The 22069-nt window shown below is 52.7% G+C and overlaps 1 protein-coding gene across 5 annotated transcripts in view; it reads right to left on the bottom strand.

The window, feature by feature from the left end:
* Positions 1 to 2009: 2009 nt before the first annotated feature.
* The window catches only part of USH1C (USH1 protein network component harmonin), a 44457-nt gene continuing 24397 nt past the window's right edge, over positions 2010 to 22069 (bottom strand). For 2 of the 5 annotated variants that reach the window (XM_032881144.1, XM_032881143.1), the window contains exons 16-23: positions 13835 to 13954; positions 12797 to 12847; positions 10156 to 10197; positions 9592 to 9645; positions 8914 to 9013; positions 6240 to 6346; positions 4833 to 4888; positions 2010 to 2476 (exon numbers count right to left, since the gene is read on the bottom strand). In XM_032881144.1, the coding sequence (XP_032737035.1) occupies positions 2464 to 2476; positions 4833 to 4888; positions 6240 to 6346; positions 8914 to 9013; positions 9592 to 9645; positions 10156 to 10197; positions 12797 to 12847; positions 13835 to 13954 (543 nt within the window). In that variant the 3' untranslated portion in view covers positions 2010 to 2463. Of the gene's footprint in view, positions 2477 to 4832; positions 4889 to 6239; positions 6347 to 8913; positions 9014 to 9591; positions 9646 to 10155; positions 10198 to 12796; positions 12848 to 13834; positions 13955 to 17117; positions 17601 to 18137; positions 18255 to 19784; positions 19938 to 22069 lie in introns of all 5 variants that reach the window. The other 3 variants (XM_032881147.1, XM_032881145.1, XM_032881148.1) reach the window with 2 other exon arrangements.

A 22069-nucleotide genomic window follows, 5' to 3' on the forward strand; every position in this document is an offset into this window, starting at 1 on the left:
TTGAAGCCCGCTTTATTGTGTCACTCATCACGTCTTGATAAGCACTGATAAGTGCATTCATTCTGGGTGCCAATACCTAAGAATAGCTGGAGATGAACTTGAACTTGAACCAGGCCGAAGTCTTCCATAGCAGTGTTTGCAGGTCGCAAGAGGAGGGAACCATCACTGAACAGAACACTATTTGTGCCTCAGTGGTGAGGAGAGCTGTTCTGCCAATGGCCTAGAACTTGTGACATTCCAGCGAGGGGGGCCCTGCCCCACACAGCAGACCGTGGAGAAGGGGGTGGTTCCTGGAGCCAGACTGCCTGGGTTCTGAATGCTGGTTCCACTACTTCCTTACATGTGACCTAGCAGAAGTCACTTAACCTCTTTATGCCTCGGTCTTCTCATAATAAAATGGATTTGGTGGTAGCAGTGGAACCTTCCTCATCGAGTTAAGGGGAGTAGATGAGCTTAGTGCTTAGAGCAGTAGCTGGTTTGCAGTCAGTGCCATCTCAGCATTGGCCATTCCCACCAGGTTCCTGGGGGGTCATGCACCAATGCCAGTCATTGTGGTTGGAGGTGGCAGACACCAGGGTCCAGCCCAGTCCTAATAAGTAACAGATGTCAGCGAATATGAGCTCCCTCCTTTTACCTTCATTGTGGGAGCATCTCCAGAGCCAGGTTAGGAGCTAATAAGAAAACACAGGGAATTTGTCGGCGTGGTTGCTGTTTCTGGGAGCCATCTACTAGAAGGTCCTTGGGGTTTTGTCTCCACTGAGATCAAAGAGTCCAGCAGTTTCTCTGTCTCGCTCTGCCCCTCCCATTGAGCACCACTCGCTGCCCCACAGTCCCAACTGCCTCAGCAGCCGTACTGGGGAGGACATGACCCGCCTCCTGCCCAACCTCAGCTGACTGGACCTAGGATTGGTCCCTGGCCCAGGGCCATCCGCTCAGACTTTGCCTGGGGAATTTGGAGCTGGGAAATGGAACCGAGTCAGGGTGGTGGTGGAGCTACGGCTGAAAGGTGGAGGATTATGATGGCCAAGCTCACGCTGAGCTCTAAGGACACAGAGGAAGGGGTGGCAGAGACAGGAGGCCTCAGCCGAGAGACCCACTCCTCTAAGACACCTTGAATCAGAGCCACCTTCCACTTCCAAGTCTTAGGAGACCCAGGATGCCATGTCTCCTAGCCTAGGAGTTCCATGAGACACCCGCCCTGATGACCCTTCTTCCCCGGAGCTAGGCTGAGAGCACCCCTGGGGCCTGTAACTGGGAGGGCCTCGACTTACCTCCTGCCAGCCCTTTGGCGTCACACCCTCCTGCCTCAGGTCCTGGCTTCTTTCCATGAGGCCCCACTGGATGGGATTCCATGCACCTCCCTCCCTCCCTCACATCCTGTCTTGGTGACCGCAGGAGAAGAGGCTGTGCTCATGCGCCCCTAGTGAATCTGGGGCATCCCGTGCTTAGAGGTAATCCTCTGGGGCTTCTGCCATCAATCGTGCTTTCTGGAACTGAGCACAGTCACTATCGCATGGCTTCATTTCCACCATCTTTCTCTGAGAAGACCTAAAGCACAGCCCAGCCCATCTCCTACGGCTCCAGCCCCCCTGCCCCAAGCCAGCCATGGCCATTTCATCTTGTCCTTCATGTCGGACCCAGATCCTAGCACTGGGTCCTGTTTCCCACTCTTGGTAAGGGCTAAGACCGTATGTTTTTTTACTTGAGAGTCTTGAATCTGCTGCCCCAATCCACACTCACTCCCAGAAGCTGGAAATGAAAGCAGTTTATTTTGTTAATGAGTTCAGATGAAGCTTTGTGGCAGCAATTAACAGGAGAGAGAGGAGAGGGAGTCAGGAGTCAGGTCCTATCAGAATTCAAGGAAGAACTCTTGCTTTCTTTCTTTCTTTCTTTCTTTTTTTTTTTTTTTAAGATTTTATCTATTTATTTGACAGAGAGATAGAGAGCACAAACAGGCAGAGAGGCAGACAGTGGGAGAAGGAGAAGCAGGCTCTCCGCTGAGTAGGGAGCCTCACATGGGGCTTGATCCCAGGACCCTGGGATCATGACCCAAGCCTAAAGGCAGCCACTTAAATGACTAAGCCACCCACGTGCCCAAACTCTTGATTTCTTGAGAATTCCCTTGACTTCTTGAGAATTCCCTTGAATTCTTGATATCTCGGGGCTGGAAGAGACTAAATTCACAGGACTGGAAGAAAGAAATGAGAATCTGAATCCCATGGACCCTCTTCAGAACTGCTACTTCCTCCCTCCGCGGTGCCCTTCAGAGGAGGGCCCATGGCGTTCCTTACGCAGCCCTACTTCAGGGCCAGTGGGAGATGGAAATCCTCGGGTGCTGGCTGTAGGTTTCCAGTGGGCCTGCACGCTGGCATCTCTCAAGGCTGGTTCCAGGCTTTGTGCTCAGGAGTGTGAATCCAGAGCTCACAGGCTTCTCGGGGTGAATTTGGTTTCTCCTTCTGGGTTTTAGAAGAAGGTCCTGTGGGGAAGAGGAAACAGAGCAGGTGGGTGCAGGCCTTGTGGGTACACACTCAGCCCAGGGACACCCTCCCTGGCGGCCCAAGGCGGACCCCAAGCCCCACATGGCAGCCATAGCCACAGCACACAGGAGGCCGGGGATGGCAGAGGGATACGTGGGATAAGCTAGGAGGGGACCAGAAGGCAGAGGGGCTGGGGTCCCTCACGAAGAGCACAGGACAAGTGGCAGAAAACAGAGGGCCATGGAGGCCACCCCAGGAGCCATGGCAGAGCAGGCCAACTGTCCTGGGAGCATGAGGGCCTAATGTTTTGAGAAACTTGTAACAGAAAAGTCAACAAGTCCAGGCTTGGGTCTGCCCCAGATACTGCCAGTTGTGGGCCTCAGGCCACACCAAACACCAACTCATGGCCACCTGCCAGCTCTGTCCATGAGCACAGCTCTGTCACAGAGTAGGAAACACAGTGCCAAACTGGGCTCCACAGTGTCCCCCAGAGGACACTGTCAAGGGAGCTGGAGCCAAGGGAGAGAGAAGGCACAGAGGACAGTTTGGTCCAAGCCGGACTCAGGCCATGACAAGTCACAACAGGACATCAACAGCTCTGAGAGGCCAACCCTGGTTCTTTGGACAAGCCTGAATTGCCCAAGCTTGGGGGCCCGGTGGAGCAGGGGCTCCCAGAGGATGGTGTACCCAGGGAGGGGATCCCTCTAAGGGGAAATCCAGGCTGTACTCCCGTGGGCTCACCCAGCCCGTCATGTCTGGTTTGAAGCACTGTCTGTGCCCAGCAGAGAATGGTGCTCACTGTTCCATCCCACTCCTGTGGGTGCCCCCACAGGGCCTGTGGTGAGTCAGGGTACCCAGGTCCCAAGCATGCTATAGACTGGGCTCTGCTTCCCTTCGTTAAGCAGGAGGGTCTTTGAATTTTAGTATATGTGTTGCCAAAGTGAGCATAGGAGGGTCTTTGAGTTGGACAAAATTCCAGGGTGGCCAACAGCAGGCCTGGATGGCACTCCAGGGATGGTGCCTTGTGCAGCCTTCCAGACCCCAGTCCAAAGAACCCACCAGCACGGACAGTAGACGGCCACTGCACGCAGCATGGACAGGCAGGGCCCTGCAGCCCGCCTGCCTATTCACCGTGGGGGGCTGCCGGGCTCCAGCTGCAGGAGGAACCCATGTCTAGGCATGGGAGCACGGTCTTCAAGGACCTTTCGGACTGGCTGGGGGCTCTCGGCTGCGGAGGAGGGAAGAGCAGAGCTACATTCGCAGAGCAGAGCAGGAAACACAAAACAGGGCTTGCTTATTTCTAGGCAGAGCTCCATCAGACCTTTCTCTACACTTGTCTCCTGCCTTGGGTCCTGCTTAGGCCCTGGGTCCAGAATTAGTTACTACAAGACCTTGATTTCTTCTAGATGTGCAAAGAACTCAGACCATGCTGGGCAGAAGAAGCAAAGGCAAGCAGGGGACTGGGAAATACATGTGTGGGTGGTAGGAAAGTGATGAGGATAGAGACTAGACACCAGAGAAACAGAGGGAGAGAGAGAGAGAGGGAGAGAGAGAGGGAGGAGAGAAATGGATACACACTAACAAAGATTAGCACCGACTCAGGCCAGAAATAGAGGAAGCAAGAAAAGGATAGGTTAAGAGAGAAGAGGGAGAAGGATGAAGGAGAGAGGGGCAGATGGGAGAGAGAGATTAATGGGAAAGATACAAGAGAGGGAGACAGGGAAAGGAGAGACAGAGATAGAGAGAAGAGAGAGACAATGAGGTAGAGAGACCCATACAGATACACAGACAGGAATAAAAGAGATACATGGAGAGACAGACATAGAGGGGATCCTAGAGCAAGACGGAGACTGTCCCAAGCTCCCTGGAGGTCCTGCTGGTTGGGGCCAAACCCTGTGGTCCTGGCTGCTTAGAGACACAGCGTGAAGGAATGCAGTTACATATCGGGAAGAACTACCAGACAGTAAAAGACATGGAAGTCTTTAATCTAGTTGATGACAGTGCAGGAGATGAAGTCCTGAGTGGAGAATCAGAAATCCTGAGTCTGTCCCAATTTCATTGTTTTCTTGGTCTGTGACCTTGGCTGTGTCTGGGCCTCAGTTTTCCAGATGTACAGTAGAATTTGGACAAGACAGTCTTGGAGGCAGCCCAGACAATGTTGACATTGTGACAGAGTGACTTAGTTCTGGGTTCTCTCTAGCCTGGGAGCCTTTCAGGATCAAGGACTGTTAGAAGCTGTGTGCACGGACCGACTGTTCAGGCTGGATGAAAGCTGAGGGTGGACCAGCAGAAGGTGGCCAAGATTCTGGAGCAGGAGAAAGAAGAAGCAGAGGGCCAGGGGCCACATACACTTACAGCTCATCGTCGTACTCCTTTAGAGGGCAGACAGCAACAACGAGGTCAATCCAGTCCTGTGGGAAGAAGCCCTGTGACTCGGGCATTCTCAGGGATGGATGGTATGTCTTCTCTGGACATTCCATTCTCATTCCTGGGAACCATGGCTCAGGATTAGCTGGCTGGGCCTTCTTCCTACAGGAAGGTGGGGCCCAGTGGGGCTGGAGGTCCTTCTGGTGGGGATGGGCCTCACTGTGCAGACCCATGGTCTGGGGAAGCTTCCAGTATCTGGGACTTCACAATCATATAGGCCAAGATTTACAGACCCTGGAAGGACACTAAGCTCCCAATTGTTGCTCTGTGGACCAGGGCCAGGCTGCAACCTCAGAATCACCTGGGGGGACTTCTTAAAACTCTAGACTCCTAGACTTGGCCCCTGGAGATTTGGGGTAGGTCCTGGGAAACAGTATTGTTAACAAGCTCCCTAGGTCACTCTGATGCATACCCAATCAGGGAACTTTAGGCTTAGCTTTCTGACCCTAACACTTGAATCCCCTCAATGGCATCATTGCCATCCTTGGCTTATCCATCATTTTCACCCTTGGCTTGGGTGTATCCCATAAAAATTATGTGAAGTATTACTGGGCCCCTCTACCATGCAATAGCTCCTAACATTGCACTGAAAACTCTCCCCAGGACTCCCTCCATCCCTCAAGAAACATAGAGAACACTTCTGCTCCCTCTACCCTAATGCAGCCCTCAGATAATCAAAGACAGTCATCATGTTACCCGTGAGTCTTCTCTTCTCCACATCCCTTCATGTGGGTCCCAGGCCCATCTGGTCAGCTTCCTCGGCTCTGAACTTAATACCTCAGGCTCGGCTGCCTGCATACAGTTGCACAGGTTGTGCACTGCACAACATTAGAGGGCACCATCCACACTGTAATCTGTAGGAGGGCATCCCCTCGGATTGTGCAGTGCACAACCTGGGAGACCTTATGTAGTGGCCTTGACCCAAGTGGCTAATGAGCACAGATCAGACGACCACCAGACCCTCCATTTTGGGCACTCTGCTTCTATTCATACTTTCCAGTAGCCCCAAGGATTTTTGATTCCTGATCAGTGTGCACTTAGAGAAGAACTTAAGTTTTTTCTTGCATGGGTTGTCATACCTGGTCTTCTGGAATCTGTATTTGTGCCACTTGCTCTTTGAACTTAAGGTCAGGAACTGACATTTATTTTTCTGGATCCCATCGTGTCATATTGAGACCACTGGCTGGATGGGTTATGTAGATGTCACCCAAGAATTTCCTGGCCCCTGGAGACCCGTCCCGGGATGGGGCACCCCGACTGTAAGCTTTGGCTGCAGAGGCCAGGGTTTAAGGCAGGCAGGCAGGGGAGGGAGGTAGGGGGCGGGTTTGCTCTTACCCCCTGACTCCAGGCCTTCTGCAGGGTGGCCTCAGCCTCAGCCAAGGTGTAGTCCGTCACGATCTTGCCATTGATCGCCATGACCTCATCCCCTTTCACAATGCCACCTGCAAGAAGATGAAGCTGACTGGTTACCTGGGCTATATGTGACATGTGCCTGGCCCTGGACTTGGCAAAGGCGGTGGGAGGTGGGTGGGCAGGAGGTCCCTGGAGGGCTGCAGAAAGAGCCTGATTCCCGGCTTCTGATGGGCTCAGAAGGCACAAGGGGAAACAATCCACCAGGTTACTCAGAGCACTTCCTACCCACCCTGCTCACACTCCCTCACCTGAGCTCAGAGGAACTGATGAACCATTGCCACCCTAGCCTTGTACAGGCCTCTGCTATTCCAGAGGGAGGCAGACCTCTGTTACCAATGAGGTTATCAGAGCTAATTCTGTGAGCTGTCCCTGTCTGCGCTCCAGGCCTGCTGGTCTGCATCAGGCCCCTGACCAGGCCAAGCTCTCTCCTACCCTGGAGTCTTCATAAGCTGTTTCACCTGGGACACTTGCCCCCTCTTTTTTCTCTTCTTCTAGGGCTGAGGTGAAATGTCTCCTCCTCAGAGAAGACTGCTCTGACATGCATGCAATCTCGAGCAGGTCTCTTCTGTTCTCTCAAAGAGTCCCAGTCTCTTCCTGCAGACCATTCTCACAGTTTGTACTCATAAATCTATTTGCCGACTAACGGTCCCTCCCACCAGACTGTCAGCTCCACGAGAGCAGGGAACGTCTCTTTGGTTGACCACTATATTCACAGCAATTGCCATAATACCTAGCACAAAAATGGGAACTCAATATATTTCTCAAATAAATAAATGATGTTAAAGGTCCTCTTGGATAAGATGACCTGTAGTCCGATAAATTTGGGAAGAGCTGAGTTATAAGCTGAGCACAGTTACTCACTGCAGAACTTGTCAGAACCTTGAATATGCTAATATGTATTGTGGCTTTCCAAGAAATGGAAAGACTGTGCACAGTTTCTCATACATCTTCAACTTAAGAACCTTTAAAAAAATGTTTTTAAGGACTTTTCCTTAGTTCTGGTGTCCACAGCAAATTCTCTGGATTATGGTGAAATAATCACCCAGAATTCTTGCAGGCATGACGGCCACAGGAATGTAATGATTGATACTGAAGATGATGTGGCAGTTAAAACACATGTGGTCCTGGAGAAAATGTCAACAGCTACTGATATGCCCAAAGCAGTGTGGGACCAGATGTAGACAGCAGCCTTCTCTGGCAGTGGGCCTGGGGAGAAGTCACTTTTTCTTTTTGTACAAATTCCAGATGGAGCCTCAGGAGCAAGTGGTTGGGCTGCGGCTTTATAAGGAGGAGAGGACCCCGGAAAGGTTACCCATTTATTCTGGTCCTCTTCCCTTGTCAGACACAGCAAACATGTGTCTTTCCCTCAACTGGCCCAGAAATGAGGACAGAAGAGGAGGAGGGTATGGGCCGGAAGGACAGCCCTGGGCCATGGCACCTGCCTCGAAGCGGGCCCCCCTCCACAGCTGAAATGACAGCTTCGAGTGTGACTGTGAGAGCCAGGCTTGAGCTTACCAAGGCCATAGGTGGCCAAGCTGGACTCGCCTTTGTAACCCACTGAACCAGGTGACTTTCCCATCACCCCTCCTGCTGCAGGTGCTTACACACCCTCCGTCCCACCAGCTGGAGCCTAGAACTGCCCAGAAGGGACCTGACCATGGGATTCCTGCTTGGGCCTGGAAAGGTGAGGGGCCCGAGGCTTCTCCTTCGAGGCCACTGATTCCTTCACAAAAGACCCACGAGTAGACTCCTGGTTTTGGAAGAAGAAAACACTAATGGTGAGTCGCAGACACCCTCGGAAAGATGAGCGGTTTTAGACAAGAGTAAAGTGAAATGACCAAATGGCTTGGGTTCCAGTCCAGCCTCCACCACTTTCCAGCTGTGGGTCCTTGAACAAGCATTTTACCTTTCTGTGCCTCGGTTTCCTAAGCTAAAATGAGAGTAATAATAGTATCTACTTTTGGTACTGTCGTGAGGATTAAGTGAATTAATAATACATGTGAACGCTTTAGACACAGAGTAGGTGCAGGAACTTAGAATCACATCCGGCCCTTGGAGAGCTCTTGACAGATGTCGACCCTTATTATTGAGGACGGGGAAGGTTTGGATGCTTTCTCTCTTGTCTTTACTTGTGCTGCCCCCTCTTCCTGTAAAGTTCTTTCCCACCATCATGAGGCTAATATTGACTTATCTTTTAAGGCTCAGCTCAGGTATGGTGCTTGTAGGGAGACGTCCCGTTGGTCCCCTTTCCCTTAGTGGGTCAGAGGTCCCTCAGGGTCCCACAACTTTCCTCCGTTCCCCCAGTCCCCTGTCAGCTCTTAGCACCCTGCACTGTTATGGCTGGAATGTGGCAATTCTGAGCATGTTCTCACCACTAGATGGGGAGCCCTGAAGGGCTGGGTGGGGTCTGGTGGGCTGTATGCCCATAGTCCTGGCACCATCTTATGCCCACGGGCAACATGTGGGACTCAGTAGACGGACGGGTGGATCCAGATGGGGGAATTCTTGAGCAACGGTCAGCCCACTTCAAAATAGGCAGCCGTGTGCTTTCCTGGGTCCCTGTACAACCACTGGACTGTGGCTGGTCCCCACTCACCATGTCGCTCAGCAGCTCCCCCCTCATACACAGCCGAGACGACCACCTTCCTGATCGGGGAGTCCACACCGCCTTCCAGGGCCAGATCTAAGGATCCCTCCTGGATGGAGAAAAACAGGCCCTTGAGAGCCAAGCAGACAGCAGCCTGTGGACAGCTGGGTACTCAGGAGCCTCTTGACAGGGCTATAAAGAGGGCCACAGAAGCCATGGGGCCAATGACAGTGCCATCAGGGAGGAAAGGGGGCACGGACCCTGAGTGGGGCCTGGGCACAGGAGGGGACATCCTTGAGGCAGAAAAGAAAAGTGTGAGGATCTGAGGAGTCACCCAAGAGTCACCTCCAGAGTAGGAGAAGCAGGACACCAAGATGGGAGGGGGCTGGGGCAGAGAAGGGTGGTGGCCCTCCTGACCTCCAGGTCCCCACATACCTTCTTCTTTTTTTTTTTTTTTTAAAGATTTTATTTATTTGACAGAGAGATTGCAAGTAGGCAGAGAGGCAGGCGGGGTGGGGGGGAGCAGGCTCCCTGCTGTGCAGAGAGCCCGATGCGGGGCTCGATCCCAGGACTTTGAGATCATGACCTGAGCGGGGCTCGATCCCAGGACTTTGAGATCATGACCTGAGCCGAAGGCAGAGGCTTTAACCCACTGAGCCACCTAGGGCTCCCCGCCTCCCCACGTACCTTCTTAATGCGCAGGAGTCGGACATCCTTCCCTAGGATCTGCTCTGGAGTGAACTAGAGGGAACAGACAGTGGGGAGACTTGAGTCTGCCTGGAGGATGAAGGTGGGGGTCCCACAGAGTGTATGGCCAAGGGAACCCTTCCCAGCCCCACACCTATCAGTCTTTGCCTGTGGGTCCCAGACTTCACGGGGGCTGCACAGACCCACAAAAGTGGTAACCCCAGAAATCCCAGATCCATTCTTCCTGAGAATATTGGGAAGGCTGGGCGAGGCCATGCCCTATAAAAACCCAGCAAACCACACAGCCCCTGATACACAGTCATTGCTCAGCAAGTGTAATGGTTCTTACAACCCCACTGCTCCCCAACACACACATCAGTCCTATGGGTCATTCTAGAATGCTGTCTGCAAGAAACCCTCACAGAAAAGAGCAGATGGGGCTCCTTGGGGGCTCCTCACGTGCCCCACCTCATCCCTGGGACTCCCAGGGCCCGAGGGAGCACATTGAAACCCCCACCCACATTCCTGGGATAACTCCCCAGGGGGAGGAGCGTTCTCGCTCACCATGGAGTAGGGGTCAAAGCCTTCCTCATATTTCCGGAAATCCTGGAAGCAAAAGGTGGGTGTTAGGGCCACAGAGAAGATTTTCCTGAGGGTCATTGCAGGAAACAAGCTTAGGGCACAGGAAGAAGATGCGAATGGCTCAGATGTAGGGGAGAGAGTGGGGGGCCAGATGGGGCCCAGATGAAGATGCAGGGAGGAAGCTGGAAGTCCCAGTAGGCAGAGCACCCCTGCCCGGGGGAAGCCAGAAGCTACGCGAGCATTTGGAGGAGTCCAGCCCTGGACCCGGCATTGCTGCAATGGGGTGGCCGAGTGTGGCTGGCAGGCACTCCTGCTGATGTCCAGGAGGTCTGAGCGGCCCCCGTCGGCCTTGCTGAAAGCCACCCACAGCCTCAGGTCCTTTAGGCCCTCCCTGATTTCCTCCAAGTGCTCCTGAGAGGCCAGGTTCAGGCTCTGGGGGTGAAGGCCCGTTCTTCACCCAGTGCTCTGACCCCAAAGAAGGACAACACTGCTGAAGAAGTAGGTCTCCCTGGGGAATCCAGGCACAAGAGGACACTGGTGCAGGGTGGTGGGCCATGCAAGGGGATGTCAGGCTCCAAGAGGAACAGGGGTGTCTGTGCTCTCCCGGTGCCTAGCACTGTTCTTAATGTAATGCTTATTTAGGATGTAAGAGGCCTCCCAGAACGTCAGCCAGGAGAGGATGAAGGTGAAGAGTTGTCTCAGAGAACCTGACTTAGTGAGGGCTGTGGAAACAATGTCCCCAAGATGTAGAAGCAAGCTGGTAAGAAGGAAGATGGGGGCAGAGTCAACACGCACTCCCTTCCTTAGGAATCCCCCCCAGGGAGCAGGAGTCGGGGGTCCTCAGACTCGGGGACCAGGCATGCCAAGTCTTAGGTAGCAAAGCCTTGGTTAGTCCCCACGGGCAGGCAGGAGCTGAGGAGGGGCCCTGTGGAAGAGGCCCAGGGAGGCCCTGCTGGACCAAATGGTGCCATCCCCAGCACACAGTTCCCTGGGTCACACCAGGTGTCCCATGAGGCCTGTGGTCAGCATCAAGAGGAGGCCACTGTCTCTCTTTGCCCAGCAGGCAGCAACAAAGCTCTGGGCACAAGATGAGGACCAAACATTTTGCCCAGCAAACTCCTGGGCATCAGTCTGCCCCCCACTTCATCCAGGCTTTGTCACCCAGGCTCAGCCCCACAAGGCCTGGGAGTTTGGAGGCTGGCACCACACAGAGGCCACTCCCAGGTGAGTCTCTGGGCATCAGAACAGCAGACAGAGGAAGGGAGGCAGCAAATCCATGTGCCGGAGAGGTCAAGAAGCAGGATATGGAGTCAGTGCTCTTTCACGGAGGGCCCTGATGACTTCTGGATATTCCTAGAAAACTGGACAGTGCTGGCTGTGCATTTCCCCTTCTCCCTCCCTGTGAGACTCTGCTCTTAGAATGAGCATGACTGCAAGGGTTTGTGTCTTGTGCGAATTTAAATCATACACATATAAGCCACTACAGCTGGTCAGCCCTTGAAGAGGGAGCCCAACCCTTCATCCAAAAGATGGAGAAACTGAGGCCCAGAAGGCTGACATTCATGCACCCAAGGTCAGCAAGCCAGTGGGTAGTAGAGCAAGGTTTCGACTTCCAGTCTGGGTCTTTGGGCTCCTCCCTTTCAGCCTCTCCCCCTTGGAGGACTGTCTGTGCCCTAAACAAGGCCTGAAATGTCTACCTCATGATCGCAGTGTTTTGCCAGTGGGGATGGAGGAGTGGGTAGGAGTCTGACCTCTTGGATGCAAATCTAGGGTCTGACAACAGCTGTGACTTCATGGGCACGTTTCCTAATCTCTCTGCTTCAGTTTCTCATCTACTTACCTCCTAGGGTTGCTGTAAAGATTAAGTAAGTTTCTATGCCTTAAGTATTCAGACATGGCACTTGGCCCAGTGTTAGCTGTCGCCTGTCACTCGCCAGTCCTGGGTTGGGAGCAGCCTCCTTTGCAAACTCCCATGTGAGGCTGACACCTCTCTGTCGCTCAGCCTGTAGTCTGGTGGTGGGTTAGAGGTGAGGTTGGTGGCTCTATCTGGGGATCTCTTCCACAGGTGGTGGCGAGACAGCCAATCAGATGGCTGGCACTGTGAACACAAGCCCCCGGGAGGTGGGAAAGTGAGTGGCTGCTTGCCTGATACCACGCACAGACCAGGAAGGACATCCACAACCTTGTTGAACCCAGAAGCACCCTGACAGGTAGAGGACCTGGACTGCCACTTCCTCCCTGACTGGTTCAGTGCCAGACAGAGCCGCCTTGAGGGGACAAGACCAGGGAAGGGGCAGGGAGACACCTTCTCTCTCAGGGCTGGAGCGAGGGCCCAGCGTGACCTCTGCAACCCTCTGCGGGTTCTCTCTGTCCTGCTCCTCTTTGAACAAACAGTAGCCAAAGAACAGAGTTCCCAGGGTTCCTGCTGCTTTCTCAGCCGGGGCACAGGGTCTAATAAAGCCAGGGTCCCCTCCTGATACGAGACCCTTCCCCACTCCTGGCTGCAGGCAACAGGGACATGACTTGGGCCTGAGGCTCTGGCAGATCACCTCAGAGCCAGCTGGCACTCCCAGAGAGAGAGAAGTCAGAGCAGGAGAAACAGGGGTGGCGGGGATTGCTTTACTTGTCTGAACGCTGTCTGGTAAACCACCATCCTCTTCAACATCTCCTGTGGCTGCCAGAAGAAAAAAAAAAGTTCCACTCTGGATGTTACCCGATAGGCTTCGTCTGCCCTCTGGTGCCAGACCCCGGGCCTGCCAGCCTGGGGCTGCCCTGCCAACTTCCCGCTCCAAGTAGAGGCAGCCTGATTCATGTCGGGGGCCGGCCCGACACCCCCAGGTACAGCAGCTCCCTGGTTCTAGTCAGCAGACACGCCCTTTATCACCAGGCAGAGGACGGGCACGCAGGCCTCGGCAGGGCTTATCACAGGGGCGTGAACTTTGCCCTTTGGGGAGCTGACGGGACAGCAAAGGCTCAAAATAAGTATCTGAGCTGTACTGCCCTGACATTTGGATAGGGTTTCCTTGAAAGGGGAAGAAAAATTCTGGCATGACTCTCTTCCAACCGGGGGTGCGAGGCCAGTCTGAGCCTGGCACCCCTCTCCGGGGACATGGGGTTCTGCATGAGTCGCTCAGCCGTAGGCGACTGGGGGTGGGCAGACCTTACTGCTCCCCCAGGACCACACTTCACACTCCCAGTCCAGTGAGGAGCAAGAGGCAAGATGGAGAGGGTGAGTGGCTCCTCTCTGGACGGTCCCCCACCTGAGGTGCTCCCCATCGTGCCTCGCCAGGACTCAGAGGCTGAGGCCAGGGCCAGTGGACTCACTGGAGGTTTAATAAGATGGCAGTGGAGGTAAGAGACTGAGCTCCGGAGTCTGATCCAGCTCTGCCCTGGGCAACCGACTTACCCCCTCTAAGCCTCAGTATCCTGACCCACGGTGGGCAAACAGTAAGCCTGAGCTGTTAACATTCTTACTTCTAGAGGGAGCTCCAACCTGTTTGGTACCCGCATGGATTCATCTCTTGGTCAAGAAGTCAGAAGCTGGCTCGTAATGTGAGCTTGTACCCCCACCTCATTCTCCATCCAGAGGCAGCAGAAGCCAGAGGAGACAGCCCTTATCTGGTCCTCCAGAGATGCCCTGGAGGGGTCCCAAAGGGCTTACCAGGACCTCGGATTTCACAGCCGGCCTATAGATGAAGTTGGGCTCCTGGTGGACCATGACGGGCTTGGAGATAGTGGACACGCCAGGGCCTCGTGGAGGCTGTGGGCTTGGGCAAAATGTCTACAAGGGTTAGTGTAAGAGAAACCCCATGAGGGCATGGCGGGAGTGATTCAGGCCAACCACGGCGCTTTGACACACATGCAAATACACACCATGCACTGGCTGAGCCCCCTGGGTCATTCACCCTGTTGGAGGTTGTGTGATCTTCAGCAGAGAGACAAGTCCATTGGCCACAGTGTGTTTTGAGGCCACAGAAACTGAGTGGCTCTGAGAAATCAGCGACTTGATTTTGGGAGTGCCAGCAGCCCCTGTCACGCAGAGGATACACTTCCCAGGCTCTCTCTCAGTGGCCGTGGGTGCCATCTAGCCTCCTCTCTCCCTGACTGCACACAAAGCACCTGCTCAGGTCTTAACTTGGGGGTCACTGCTTTTTGGAAAGCTCTTCTTCTCTCCGCTCTGACTCATCACAGCACCTGTGTTCCCCTATGTCCCCCCAGATATCACGGTAGTCTCCTGCTTGCTTATCTCTCGTCCCCACTAGGCGTTTGGGCAGGGACTGGGCTGCCTGTTTTGCAGTGGTTCTCCAGTGCCAGGCATAGTGGCTGGCGTCTAGTAGATGCTCACTGAACATGCGGAATGAATAAAGGACTTAGTAGTATGCTGGGCACACAGGATGGTACCTGGGGGTAGATATGGTCCTGAAAACCTTCTTCCGGCAGGTCTGGTGTGTCAGGCATATGTGCCAAGCTGACAGGACTGTTCCCAGCACCCAAGGTCTGCTGGTGGCCGGGACGGTGTTCAGATGCAGTCGTGGAGTTGTCAACGCTGTGTGCTGCCAGTGACACCTCTCAGGGGGGATGCCACAAGAAGAAGCTGGGGCAGGGTCGGGGTACACAGGCCAAAGTGCTGACACGGGAGGCTGAAGCTAACCAAATAGCAGCCCCCTGGCCTTTAGGTCAGGAACAACCCTGGCCTTGATGTCACTTAAGACATTTAGGTCCAGTTCTTCAGAGGCTCCTTATGTGGGAGGAACTTTCAACCTTCCCAGTACTCTGATCGGGAACGAACAGTGGGAACTTGGTGATTGCTGGAGGAGTCTGAGAAAACTGGACTCTCTTTTGAATCTTGACTTTGACTCGAAAGTCTACAGAGTCGGGGTGCCTGGGTGGCTCCGTCGGTTAAGCCTCTGCCTTCGGCTCAGATCATGATCTTCAGGTCCTGGGATGGAGCCCGAAGTTGGGCTCCCTGTTCAGAGGGAAGTCTGCTTCTCCCTCTGCCTCTGCCCCTTCCCCCCACTTGTGTGTTCTCTCTCCATCAAAAATAAAATAAAATAAAATAAAATAAAAAGCCTATGGAGTTCACCTCTAATCTCATGCTCGCAGCTTCACCTGAATTTTCTTGTATCCTGTCACTGCACTGATCATGGTTAATGTCTACCGAGCCCCCACTACATACCCACCTTTCTAAGTACTAACTTTGAATGAGTTCATGGATTCACTCATTTGATCCTCATAACAGGCAGGTGCCAGTAGCATTCCCATTTTACGGATGAGAACCCCCAGGCTCAGACAGGAGAAGTAATGCCTGCCCAAAGTCCTCTAGCCAGTGGTAGAGCCAGGGTTCAAACCCAGGTGGTTCTTCCCCACCATCTGTATACTTCCTGTACCTTCCATGCCCTTCCTCCCAATCTCCATGTACTGTCATCCTTCAATGCTCAGCTCATCAGCCCCTTACTCTGCAGAGGTTCCTTCCAGCTCCCGTTAGAATGAATCCTCCCTCTAGCACCGGCCCTGTGCCATTTCATAGCTGAATCCTATCTGCTCAGCCTTTTATCCTGCAGACAGCAAAGTCCGGGAAAGCACGGGTGTGCCAATTTACTCGTTGTCCCCTGCAGCACTGCCCCTCTCTCCCCACTCACACAGAGACACAAGGCTGGTGCTCAATCAGTGCTTTTGAGTCACATTTGTCAAGGAAAAGCTGCTGCCCATCCTGACGGGGGGGACTCACACAAAGGATATGACCTCTGTGTCAGGCTAACTCAGCCCCCTGTAAACCCGCTCCTGGCTGGGTTCTGAGACAAGACATCCCTGGAACATACAGATATGTCTCTGTCAGAGCTGCAAGGCTCAGGACCCATCAGAGGTCGAGAAGGAGTCCCCCTGAGAGTCCCCTGCCAGAAGCTTCAGCCTGGCACTTTCTTTATTCCCACCTTTCCCCAAGCTCTCCCTAATGCTCTGAAATGCTTATTATTCTGTTCTTCATGCTGGGCCTCAAATCCGTACAGAGAAGATTAATAAAAACAACTGATCAGATTCTACTGACTGCCCTCTTTCAAACCTCCTACCCTTAGCTGACATGAGTTGCTTTAACTCTGACTCAAGCCTGGCCCCACGGCTACCGCAACAGAGGAAACTTTAATTTGTCCCCTCATGGGATCAAAGCTCCATATCTTCCTTGGGGATTGCCTCTTCCAAAATTGTCTTTGGATTAAGAACCATTATAAGAAATATGTCTTTTTGAGAAAGATCACTCTTCAGCCTCCTGACATCCGAGGGGGAGGGAAAAAAAAAAACAACCCTAGTCTTTTTATAGTAAATTTGGAGATTTCTAGGAACTCTTTGTCTTCATTTTTTTCTATAGCTGGAAGTTGGCCAGAAACTTCTGGGTATTATACTCCAAGCTAGCGGAATTGGCTAACTCCATAGAAAATGCACTATAATGTCCGAACCCTGCACCAGATAGAGTCATCACTTCATTTACACAGCTTAATACTGCTTCACCGCTTTGCCTCCCCTCTTTTTCCCCTGTTAACCTGGGGATCCTTTTCCCATATTCCCGGTTTTCTGAACTTATATCCAGAAGTGACTGGCTGTGACACAGAGCTCTGGCTATTCAGTAACACAGACTTGCAAGTACCGTACAGGATGTTACCAGCCCGTACCATCCAAGAGGAACAAAGAGAAATCAACAGACAGGGATATGCAGTGGCTCATCCCAAGAATCCCAAGCAATTCACCATGCAGGACAGTACTTCAAAATCAGTAGAAACCACGCACATGCAGGGAGACCACAACGTGCAGATTGGGAGCTCATTCCTGGAAAATGGGCTGGAGTGATGTTTCTTCCAGTCTCCACTCGTGAGAGCAGTGGAGGATGGGGGAAACACAGCAGCCCCACCCACTCTTTCTGCTTTCCAGCGCAGCATGCAGAACAGGGACGGTACCTTTGGGGTGGGTGGGAAGTTCCGTTCAGGAACAGGGGAGTTAGTGGGCTTCCCACCGTGGTTCTTTGCCTCCCAGTCCTCTGTGGGATTTCCTGTGTCCCCAGCACGGAAGGGGTGGTTGCCCAGTGCCTCTTCCAGTGCCGAGGGTAGCGGGCGGGTAGGAGTCAGGTCTTGGGTGGGAACAGATGGTGGGGGAGGGATGGGAATGGGGGGTGGAGTGCGTTGCACCCAGGGTGAAGATGAGGCACACACGTGGCCTGATGACGGAAGGACTGGGGGTGCAGGGACCTTGGGGGATGGGGTGGAGGGTGGAGGGTGGGGCATCACAGGTAAGGCGGAGGGAGTCTTGGGGGGATAGTAGAACATGTCCAAGGGGATGTCATCCAGGTCAGTGGTGTGGAGGTGCAGCCCGCCTGCGAAACGTCTCAGAGGTGGGACCAGGGGAGACACAGAAGGCGGGGGAAGTGGTGGCCCCGTGGTCATCTGGGGGGTTGCAAGGAAATTCTATAATTGTCTGACTAAGGCTCCACTTAGCAATACATTGCGTATAATGCTTTTCTGTTTCTTTCACTGTTGGAGTCCCACCGCCCACAAACCAGAATCATGGGGGTATCACTTCTCTGTCACCTAGGTGCTCAGGTGAGCCCACGTCAAGGCTAGGAGGGAGTGCCCAAATGCGGGACAAGTTATGCCACATGTGGGTGATAAGTGACGTAATCATACCGTTTATCATCTACACTGGAACAGACTTGATAGTGAGAGGGGCACTCTTAGCAAGGACTACAGGACAACACGTCTAACGGAGACCATCTCAGATGAGCTAGGAGTTAGTGGTCACTCTGGAGAGGAGCCGAGAAATACAGATCTGTCCCCCTCCTCAAGAGACCAAGGCAGAGTGGGCTGGTAAGGGCGGCTCTGGACACTGAGGCTTGCCGGTGACTATCCTGCCTCCCGCTGTCCCCAGAGTGGGTCATTCTGAAGGCAGCAGGAGGGCATCTGTGGAAAGAAGGGCTCTGTTACCTCGGAAATCTCATTATCAGCAGAGGAAATCTGCTCAAGGCGCGTCTGACAGAGCCTTTCCACCCAATACTGAATCTTTTCCGATTCCTCAAGGTCTTCCCGCTCGGTCTCAGATACCTAGGACCCAAGGACAGTGCGAAAAGGAGAGGACAAAGGGCACACTGAGTCACACGTGGGTGGTGCGCTCAAATCAGTAGCAGAGAAGCACTTCCTTAGAAACTACTTTTGGGTGTGTCCACTCTTCCAAACAAAGACCCCAGCTTTTCTCAGCTGGCCCCAGAAGAGGCAGAAATGACGAGGGAGAGGGTGCTGAGGAATCAGGTGGTTGAATGGCACTTGTAGGCTAATTCAGAGGAGGGCCTCATGCATTGTGGGGAACTAGCTGGGATTAGGCTCCCAGGGTCCCCATGAACTCTAAGGTTCATCTGATTCTCCAAGAATGGCCCTTTATAAAGTTCCAAGCACATTCCAAAAGTTACTTTGCTCTTTTTCCACCCTTCCAGGCTGCCTTGTCCTCATAAGTACAAGTTCGATTTTATTTTTAATTTTGTAGCTTACTCATTCCTAATGCCAGACCTAATGCACTTCACATTTTCCAGGATTACTCTGGTTTGTAACCTAATCAGCTTGGCGTTCTGATTCATGGAAGTATTAAAGAGAAACAGAACGAATAACACCTCCAATAGGTAGGGAGTAGGGTCACCCAACTCACCAAGGAAATAGGAATTATTCATGTTGGATAATTGCTTTTGTCATGTCTTAAAGGGGACAGCCTTGGATACATTTCCAGGCTGAAAAGGTCTGCCCTCAGATACAGCCTATTTTTTAAAAAATTTTATTTATTTGAAAGAAAGAGTGAGAGAGCATGAATGAGCACGCACAAATGGAGGGGAGGGGCTGAGGGAGAAGCAGACTCCCCACTGAGCAGGAGCCCAACTCGGGGTTTGATCCCATGGCTCCAAGATCATGACCTGAGCCAAAGGCAGACAATCGACTGAGCCACCCAGGAGCCCCTGGATATATCCTATGTTGATGGAAGCAGCCTCACACTCATTGGGGAATAGCCTTAGCCACCACATCTGCACAAAGGGGGTTTAGCCTCAGAACCGTACTGTCAGAGCCAAGGCAAGTTGGAGAAATCTGGTCTTGGACTCATAATCTGGATAGGGGTTCCAAACTGACTTGGACCTGATGATAGGTGGCTGGAAGGCTAACTTTAGTTCTACAGTCTAGGCAGAGAGGTTAGCCTTGTGGTCATACCCTACGTAGGGAGAGAGATCTCATAGCCACACCCAGCCTGGACAGGCCTAGCTTTGGGGTCATACTCTGGTGGGGCTGGGATGGAGGAGACAGACTCAAGTCTCTAGCCATCTGTGTGACATCTGGGCAGAGAGGCTAGCCTCGGACCCATGCTTGAGCAAGGAGTCCAGTCTCTGTTCTAAACATATACATAAGCCAGAGGTTAGTCTCCATGATCCTGCGCAGGTGGGATGAACCCATATTCCAGACTGAGCACAAGGGCAGGGCCCCTTGCATCCCTGGACTCCACTTGGGGAAAAAAACTCCAGCTGGTTCCCTGGGAGCTTAGTGGGGAACAATGAGACTGGCCTTTGGGACGCTCACCGGGCCTCTGAGTAGGACACATACCTCCTGGGCCAGACGGTTGATCTTCAGTTGTTTTTCCTTTTCCAGCATTTCCTCTTTCTCTTTGTAAAGTTTTTGCTCAAACTCTAGTTCCTTCTTATTCTTTCTCAACTCCTGCAGGCTGTCATACTTGGCTTTCTTCTTATCCTTTCCTTTCTGAGCAGACATGGCAGTGTTTACATGACAAGGGTTACATGGTCATGTCGATGCTGGCACAGCACGGCAAACAGGGTGCTCAGTTCACACAAAACACCACAAAACCACCCTGTGCTGGGCCCATCCCTCAGCTCTGCCCCTCTGCCCTGGGCACTGGACCTCATGTTTAGGGCAGGCAAACTGCTGCGACCCACTGTGGGGTGGGAGACACAGGCCCTGTGCCAGCCAGAAGAACTGGCTTGCTCGTTCACTAGCTAGCTGTGTGACCCTGGCTAAGTTCTTTAACCTCTCTGGGCCCGATTCACCTCATCTCCAATACAGAAGAAATACCTGTCCCACAGGCTTGCCATCAGAGCCAATAAAATAACATCTACAAAGGAGCTTTAGAAACATGAGAGCATGATATAAATAAAAGACATTGTATTTATGTCCTAGTATCTGGGCACATGCCTTCTCCATCATCCGGAGAGAAATGTGTCTCATGGTTAGGCAACAGAGATGCATCCTGGGAGAGTCTATGGAAAATCTGGGAGAGCTGGCAAGACTCATTTGCAGAGATCCTCTGTCCTAAGCTTTAAGAGGTGGGAGCCAGCCTCAGACCTGGGAGCCCAGAGCCAGGGACAACAGATTTTGCTCTGATGTTTAAGCTGCAGACCATTTAATCCTGTAGAGGCCTCTGAACTAGGCCCCTGAACTGAGAATTAGCCAGAAACTACAGGACTGGGAAAGGAGGGTGGGGAAGAGGACGACCTAACTGCTTTATACTGATTGTAGGGTTCAAGAGGATTTGGGATCAGAGATGTAAAGCAAACAGACTCCTTATTTTTCTTGCTGGAATGGGACCCATAAAACCTGCTTTCCTGGCTGCTTCTCCCATGGGGTTGCAAGGAAGCCAAGGGGTAAGGAAAGAAGAAAATTAACATTTACTTATGGATTTATGTTGATTATCTCATATGTAGGGATTACCCCCACTCTCTTGATGAGGGAGCCAGGGCCCAGAGAGGTGAAGCCCCTTGACCAGTATCAAACATCTAGTCAGTGGTGGTGCCAGAACCTGCACCGGAGTCTTCTAGATCCTACACAGTTTCTCCTGTGTCCACGTGAGCTGGCAGCCCCTGGGGGCACGGCCGGAGGGAGCACCAGCCCCATCACACACAGCACAGAGGACAGAGTTCGCACTCAGGAGAGGGGACAGCAGAGACTGTCAGCATTCTGGGGTATTTCTGTGGGGAGGAAGAAATCTGCCTGTTCACGGAGCTCACCCCCATGCCCAACAAGCCTTCCTGGGTCTTCTCTCAGAATTCCTGAATCATCCCAGCATCAAAGGCCTGGAATGAGGAACTGAGTTTCTCAGCACCGGCCATAAAACTTTGTCCACAGCTGGAGAGGCTTGGGGGTGTAGTTATGGATCTCTGACTGAGTCATCCTGCTTCCCCTCCTAAAGACAACCCCCAATTCCATGCACAGGTAATATGCTTTGGAGGTGGTTCTCCGTCTTGGGGATAGAGGTCCACCCCCAGAGAAGTCTATGAACTGCTTGAGAAAATGATTCTCATTGTTTCAGAGTTCTGCCTGGTTCCTTGCCTACCATGTTCAATAGACTCTTGGCTCAGGTGATAGATGAACCTTGCCATCCTATCACAGATTGGATAATAATTCCCCCAAGAGGAGTCAAGAACATTCTGCCTAATGGCAGCTGCTAGAATAAGGGCATGACTTCCCACAGGGACCACCATGATAGGAATGGCCATTCTGTTGATTAAACAAAACAAAACAAAATAAAACACGCCCCCTAGCCAAAAAAAAAAAAAAAAAAGCTATCAGTACCAAGATTTTAGAGCCACGGCTCCTGGATGGGGCAGGCAGATGTGATAGTTTCTGACCCATTTCCAAGAAAGCAGCACCTGTTTCCTGATGCAGGAGGTTAAACTGTCCCATAGCATTGTCTACTGACCTCATACCAGCGCCCAGCATGCAGGTTACTCAGTGGCATGGGAATCTGCTTCCCCTGTGGGACAGTGGGCTCCTGCAAGTAGGGCTGGTTTGCATGATTTACTCAGGAGTCCTAGTGAAAGGCTTAGAACTGGGTCCTTCAGGCACTGACGCAGAATTGGCCTGGGGACCTTGAACGC

Source organism: Lontra canadensis, unplaced genomic scaffold (genome assembly GCF_010015895.1).
Source record: "Lontra canadensis isolate GAN:19392208 unplaced genomic scaffold, GSC_riverotter_1.0 scaffold74, whole genome shotgun sequence".
Lineage (NCBI taxonomy): Eukaryota > Metazoa > Chordata > Mammalia > Carnivora > Mustelidae > Lontra > Lontra canadensis.